Here is a 7970-nt window from a genome sequence, read left to right on the forward strand (position 1 = left end):
CAGCGCCTGGCACTAGCAGATGCTCCGTTTAGACCTTAATGAGCGACTGAGCAAATGTATAAATGGTTGGAATTATATCAGACTTACGTCAAACACAACACTGAACCAAGCTCATGGCTCCCAAAGAAAATATTAACAAACTCTTCTGAAATACTGAGGAAATAGAGAACACCATGTAACATGTAACCAGAATATAAAACCATATGGGTGAAGAATGGTATTTTATTTTAAAATATTTTATGAAGGTATTCCAAACAAAATAAAGGCTTAAAAAAAAAAAAAAAAAAAGAACATGTGAGAGAGTAACTGTAATCCTACAAACCATACTAACAGGGCCTTTGAAAAGTCATTTTTGAACATAATGTATTACAGGCTGGAGTGAATCAAAGCATTGATTTAACTAATTGGTAATATAATAAAATAAGATTCCCAGCAGTTAACCAGAACCACAGTATTAATAACTGAGGAATACGGTATAAACAAATAAACAATTAAGAGCCGTTTTCTGTCAGTACTAATGTCATAGAATTGAAACACTCAGAAGGAAAATCACAAGAACCCACAAAAGGACAGATTCAGAGAAGCACAAGGGACACCGTATATACAATAGAAAATCATTTTGTGGCATTGACCCCTTTCTGTCCAGCTGTCAAAGAGGGAACAATAACAACAACAAAAAAATCAATATCTATAGAGCATGTTTCAATTACACTAAGGTTTCTTTAAAAAAGGGAAGAAAAAGAGAAAGAAAAAAACCCAAAAAAACAAAACCACAAACATTGTATTGCAGAGTTTCCCAATAACCACACAACCACTGAGGACTTGAAGCTTTTTTCTCCATCTCTTCCCTCGCTGTCATTCTGCGACCTCCTGGGTAGGTTGGTGGCTGAATCATCCCAAGCATGTTAATAACTCCTGGCATTTACTGTCAGTGCTCAGATCGGTAGGCAGGAAAAGTCTCTGTCCGATGAAGCTTCAAAGGGCTGGTGACATCTTTTCCAAAAAAGAATTGTAAAACGGCAGTTATATTTCAAGAAAGTCCACCATGAAATTAGTTGGTAACAAATTTCTATGTAACAGAAATAAATAGCACACTTATCATGACATAGGATATTTTTTTTTCCAACAGCCACCCACCAAACAAAAACCCATTGCCACTGATTCGATTCCAACTCATAGCGACCCTATAGGACAGAGTAGAACTGCTCCATAGGGTTTCCAAGTGGCACCTGGTGGATTCAAACTGCTGACCTTTTGGTTAGCAGCCAAACTCTTACCCACTACACCACCAGGGTTTCCAACACAGTGATACGCAAATAAGGGTCATATGAGAGATTGCAGGGTTAAAACATCATTTGTATGTGGCCTTAGCATTGAGCTATAGTTAGGTCATTAGCAGTCATTTTCCTCAATTTTTTAATCTGTGTCAACCACTATAACTGCAGTAATTAGGGGAGATGAGGTAAAAATACAGAACTCTGGAAACTTTTGGCTAGGACACTCTTTGGTGACCTAAACAGAAATAAGATATACATTTGTTTGTACAAATGCATCTGTTTATACTTAGATAATCTTGCTGTAAAGAAAGACTTCTTAAAATCCATTTGTTGTTGGGAGCCATCAAGTCCATGCCAACTCATAGCGACCCCATGTAACAAAGCAGACATGTTCTGTAGGGTTTTCTTGGCTGTAATCTTTACGAAAGCAGATCATCAAGTCTTCCTCCCAGTGAGTAGTTGGGTGGGTTCGAACCGCCAACCTTTCAGTTAGCAGCCAAGCACTGTTGTTGGGTGCTGTCGAGTTGATTTTGACTCATAGTGACCCTATAGGACAGAGTAGGACTGCCCCATAGGGTTTCTGAAGCTGTAATCTTTAGGAAGCAGATTGCCACATCTTTCTCCCACAGAGCCACTGGTGGGTTCAAATTGCCGAGCGTTTAACCACTGCACCACCAGGGCTCCAGCCGAGCGCTAGCCTTTACTATTTCAGGTTTAAGCGAAGTCAAAGGTTTGGGGAACTCGTGAAGGCAGCACACAAGGCCATTGGCAGTCCCCTCTGGGCAAATCGTAAAAGGTCGCCCTTGGAAGACATTTGATGTCTGGTTGTTAGGCTATCACAACCCTGGGGTTGACAAACTTTCTATAAAAGGCCACATACTAAATATTTTAGGCTTTATGGACCATGCGGAGCCCTGGTGGAACAGTGGTTAAGGCACTGGGCTGCTAATAGAAAAGTCAGCGGTTTGAACCCACCGGCTTCTCCACGGGAGAAAGATGTGGCAGTCTGCTGCCGTAAAGATTACAGCCTTGAAACCCTGGAGGGCAATTCTACTTTGTCCTATAGGGTCACTATGAGTCGGAATCGACTCAACGGCAATGAGTGTTTTTTTGTTTGGGTGGACCATATAATTTCTGTTGTAAATATTCAACTGTGCTGCTGTTGTCATACAAAAGTAGCCATAAATAAAATATAAATGAATGGACATGGCTGTTCTAATAAAACTTTATTTACAAAAATAGACAGTGGGTTGGCTATGGCCCACAGGCTGTTTGCCAACCTTTGTAGACATAATAGCTGGATTTTACCAAAACATGAAGCTTTACTGCCATCTGCTGGATAGGGTTACCATAAGTGAAGTAATGTCCGTCTGCTATGTGACTAGCTTTCAGGGCTGAGCAGAGGAGAACCTGGACAACTCTGTTCAGCAGCCCTGGAAACCATGCGTGTGAATCAACAGGCATAAAACACAGGGAGGTAGGGTTGTCAGCTTGTCATACTATGGTAGCCTACACGTAGCTGTAATGCCAGGAGTTATGCCACCAGTATCTCAAGGATCAGCAAGGTCACCATGGTGGACAGGTCTCAGCAGAGCTTCCAGAGTAAGACAAGACTAGGAAGAAAGGTCTGCCCATCTACGTCCGAAAACTAGCGAATGAAAATCCTATGGATCACAGCAGAACATTATCTGATATTGTGCTGGAAGACGAGCCCCCTAGGTGGGAAGGCACTCAAAATACGCGGTGGCCACAACACTGGATTCCAGCATGCCAGCATTTGTGCGGATGGCACAGGACAGGACAACATTCTGTTCTGTTGTACGTGGGGTCGCCATGGTCGGAGCTTGGCTCAGTGGCAACTAACAACAGGGTTGAGGCTAAATGGACATTATGTGTGCCATCTAAACACATTTAATTTTTTTTTTTTTTAATAACACTGAGCCAAGCAAAAAGGTTTTTGGTGGTATGGGCCCTTAAGGCTTACGTTTGTGCTCAATTACATTGTCACAAACAGCCCTTACCATGGCTGGACCTTAGTCCGTTTCTCATCTCATCCCCCTACCACAAGTGAGAGGAAGACCGGAACTTCTGACTCACTTTCCACTTCTGCAAAATGGGAAGAAAACATTTGCTTAAGCCCTCCTCAGAGTACTGCTGAAGGCTAGCGGAAACAAAGGGCTTCGTTAACTGTAACATCTCACATGAGTGACTTGTCACGCCAAGACCAAAACAACAGCAAAGGAAATCATGGATTCGGACATCTGCATACCTAAAATCCACATCATAAGGAAATTACATACCAGTCATATATTGTAGTCACTGGTACATACTAATAATTATTATTAGGGAAGTCTTGGATACTCAAATATCCCAAATGGCTAGAAATCATTTATTTGACTTCCCAGCCATTTTGAACATGTATTCTTTATCCAACACACACACGCTCGTGCACACACACGTGTGTACACACACACACTATAATGAAAAGGGATTGTAAGTACCTCCAGTAAAAATCCGGGTATATCTTTCTTACGGTTTGATAAAACTTCCCCTAGGGAGCAGACTGTGCCAAGAGTATTTATGTGAAATCCAAATATTCAGTCAAATCCAAAGCCCTTCTCTGCACCATCAGCGGTAGCTCCTTACACTCTGAGTTTGCAAGGAAAGGGACTGGTTGCATTCACTTGGGGTCAAGTCCAAGTGAAAACACTTGCAGCTTCTACCGTGCTGGCTAGTGGAATGCTTCCGGCTTGTCTTGAGTGCTGTTTTTAGCTTCAAGGCATTATAAGACTTCTCTACCCCTCCCACGTTTTGCAGTTCATACAAAAATCACACACTGTAGGCCAGATCTGGGCCCAGACCTGTTTTCTGGCCTGTACAGGCTCGCCCAAAATTTCTAAATGCTTGTCAATATTTACATAACTGCACACTTCCCATAAAGGTGCCGAGTTTCCTGTTTTCTTGGAAACATGAAGACAGCACTGATCCTATGCTCTGCCACCGCGTGATGGCTAGACGCTTCAGACTGTCCTCTTTACATAATGTCTGCGCTCTCCCTGCAATTCACCAGGGACACCTGCCCTCTTTCCCTCATTTGCTTGCCTTGCCCGATCCCTGTAGACATGTTTGTTTGAGAACCTGGTTTATTCATTATCTTAATCTACCATCCATGCAGTACATGTGATGGTATTAGAATCCATATTGAAGAACAATGTGAAGTTTTCCCAAGCAGTGAAGTGCTCCAAGAATCTGTTGTTGTTAGGTGTCGTGGAGCCGGTTCTAGCCCATGGCGACCCTATGTATAACAGAACGAAACGCTGCCTGGTCCTGCGCCATCCTCACAATCCTTGCCATGCTTGAGCCCATTGTTGCAGCCACTGTGTCAATCCATCTTGTTGAGGGTCTTCCTCTTTTTTGCTGACCCTCTACTTTACCAAGCATGATGTCCCTCTCCAGGGACTGATCCCTCCTGATAACATGTCCAAGGTATGTGAGACATAGTCTCTCTATCCTTGCTTCTAAGGAGCATTCTGGTTGTACTTCTCCCAGGACAGATTTGTTCATTCTTCTGGCAGTCCATGGTATAGTCAATATTCTTCACCAACACCACAATTCAAATGTGTCAATTCTTTTTTCGGTCTTTCCTCTTCATTGTCCAGTTTTTGTATCATATGAGGCGACTGAAAATACCATGGCTTCGGTCAGGAGAACCTTAGTCATCAAAGTGACATTTTTGTTTTTTAAGATTTTAAAGAGGTCTTTTGCAGCAGATTTGTCCAATGCAATATGTCGTTTGATTCCTGACTGCTGCTTCCATCGGTGTTGATTGTGGTTCCAAGTAAAATGAAATCCTTGACAACTTCAATATTGTCTCCATTTATCATGATGTTGCTTATTGGTCCAGTTGTGAGGATTTTTGTTTTCTTAATTTTGAGGTGTGATCCATACCGAAGGCTGTGGTCTTTGATCTTCATTAGTAAGTGCTTCAAGTCCTCTTCACTTTTACCAAGCAAGATTGTGTCATCTGCATATGGCAGGTTGTTAATGAGTCTTCCTCCAATCCTGATGCCCATTCTTCATATAGTCCAGCTTCTTGGATTATTTGCTCAGCATACAGATTGAATAAGTATAGTGGAAAGATACAACCCTGATGCATACCTTGTTCTGTTCAAATGATTGCTTCTTGGTCTATGTACAAGCTCCTCATGAGCACAATCAAGTGTTATGGAATCCCCATTCTTCACGATATTGTCTGTAATTTATTATGATCTACACAGTCGAATGCCTTTGCATAGTCAATAAAACACAGGTAAACAGCTATCATCCTTAAAACAAATATGTAAATTGAATGGGCAGGAACCAATCCTTAGGAGCTATTTCAATCTCGTGGCCCATGCCCTTGAATCACGCATGGTGGCAGGATTTCCTCCCACAGGTAAAACCATATGATAAAAGAAATAGCTCAGGACCCTGGTGGCCCAGTGCTTAAACACTTGGCTGCTAACCAAAAGGTCGGCACTTCGAACCTACCAGCTGCTCTGCAGAAGAAAAGACCTGGCAATCTGCTCCCATAAAGAGTACAGCCTAGAAAACCCTATGGGACAGTTCTACTCCGTCATATAGGGTCGCTATGACTTGGAATTGACTCGACGGCATCTAACAACAACAACACAACAGGAGTTAGAACAGCAGAGTTCTAATGCCCGTTCATCCACCCACTAAGCCATGTGATCTTGAGGCAAGTACTTGACCTCCATGTGTCTTCATTTCTTCATTCACTGAAATGGAGAGGAGAATCCTGCTCTCGCCAATCCAAACCACTGCCAGGAGGACCAAAGAAGGCAACATGGATGATGCCCAGTAGAGTGTTACACAAATGGCTGGTGCCACTTGTTGATTTTTTAAAATTATCTAAAGTCAAAGCTGATAAGTGACATAAATGCCTATTTTTGTTTTTGTTCTTAAACAAGCAGTGCTGTCTTCCCTGATGAAAAGATTGGAGCACCCATGCATCTTTGGAATAAGGGTAGAGAGTCCTAAGAGGACAGCTTTGGGGAGGAGGAGAGGGAGGTGGAAAAAACACAGCACTGAGGTGCAACATGCCTGTGTTCATGCACAATGGCCTCCATGCTGGTCTCCTGGCTTCCTCTCTTGTCCCTTTGCAATCTCTTGCCCACACGGCAGTCAAAGAGGTTCAAAGCATGGATTAAATCTGACACTAATGTGCTTAGGGCCCTCTAAGGCTTCCAATAAGCTAGACTTCACTGCCTAGAACCACCCTCTTGCCTGTCTCCTCACGCCCCCTCAGCACTAGCCACACTGCTTTGTCTCTGCTCTTTGAATGCCCCAGCTCCCTTCTGTCTCAGGCCCTTTGCACTTGCTGATCTCTCGATGGACAATGCTTCTCCCTGGCTCTCAGCATGGCTGCTTCTTCCCCACCTCAGGGTAAGTGGCGTAGCCTCAGAGCAGCCTCCTGTGACCACCCCGTCTAAAGAAGTCCCTTCAGCATCATCCTTCCCTACCCCCAAGGACTCTGCCTTATGATTCTCTATTACAAACCCTTTCTTTTCAACTGTTGCATGTGCCAAACGTGACATTAAATACGTTTGTTTCATTATTCACCATCATTCTCCATTAGACTATAAACTCCAGGAGGGCAGGAGCGTGACTGTCTAGCAGCCCACTGTATCTCCATCATCCAGCACAGGGCTTGGCATAAAGTGGCGATCGTTGATGTTAGTTGCCGTCAAGTCAAATCTGACTCATGGCGACCTCTTGTGTGTCAGAGTAGAACTATGCTCCTAGTGTTTTCAAGGCTGTGAGCTTTTGGAAGCAGATGGCCAGGCCTGTCTTCTGAAGCACCTCTAGGTGGATTCGAACCATCAACCTTTTGGCTGGTAGTCGAGCACTTAATTGTTTGTGCCACCCAGTGAGTTCTGCCATAAAATAGATGCTCAAAAAATATTCACTGAGTAAATCACTGAGTGAGTGGATGAACAGGTAGAGAGATGGGAACTTTGACTATTTACTAGATGTGTATCTTGGGCACATTACCGAAATCAAACCCATTGCTGTTGAGTCGATTCTGGCTCCTAATGGCCTTATAAAACAGAGTAGAACTGCCCCTATAGGGTTTCCAAGGAGCGGCTAGTGGATTCAAACTGCTGACCTTTTCGTTAACAGTCTTCAAATTCTCCATTTCTTTACTGAAAATGACACCAAATACTATCTCAGTGACTGCTGAGAGGACTAAATGAGATCATGTATGGTGGTAAGTTTTTAGTGCAAAGTCATATATACAGTAGGCCCCCAGAGGAATAGGTTTTAAAACGCTACTTACTGACTATGTGTTGTCCCCCTTGTAAGAAACAAATCTGGCATTGCAGGACTTCATGTTACTGCATGTTTATATAAAAAGAGAGAGTTGGCTGCATGTTCAAATAAATTTGCAGAGCTTTGGTTTACACGAGATTAAACCCATACCTATTGCCACTGAGTCAATTCCGACTCATACTGTTGCTGTTGTTAGGTGTCATCGAGTCGGTTCCAACCCATAGTGACCCCATGTACAACAGAACGGAACACTGCCCAGTCCTGCGCCATCCTCACAATCGTTGTTATGTTTCAGCCCACTGTTGCACCCACCATGTCAATGCATCTCGTTGAAGGTCTTCCTCTTTTTTGCTGACCCTC

General features: G+C 43.2%; 1 protein-coding gene across 1 annotated transcript in view; it reads right to left on the bottom strand.

Moving 5' to 3' along the window:
* Positions 1-478: 478 nt before the first annotated feature.
* The window catches only part of DOK5 (docking protein 5), a 95210-nt gene continuing 87718 nt past the window's right edge, over positions 479-7970 (bottom strand). Inside the window, exon 7 of the mRNA XM_004370223.1 lies at positions 479-993. Coding sequence (XP_004370280.1) covers positions 929-993 — 65 coding nt within the window. The 3' untranslated portion in view covers positions 479-928. The remainder of the gene's footprint in view (positions 994-7970) is intronic.

Source organism: Trichechus manatus, unplaced genomic scaffold (genome assembly GCF_000243295.1).
Source record: "Trichechus manatus latirostris isolate Lorelei unplaced genomic scaffold, TriManLat1.0 scaffold00008, whole genome shotgun sequence".
NCBI lineage: Eukaryota > Metazoa > Chordata > Mammalia > Sirenia > Trichechidae > Trichechus > Trichechus manatus.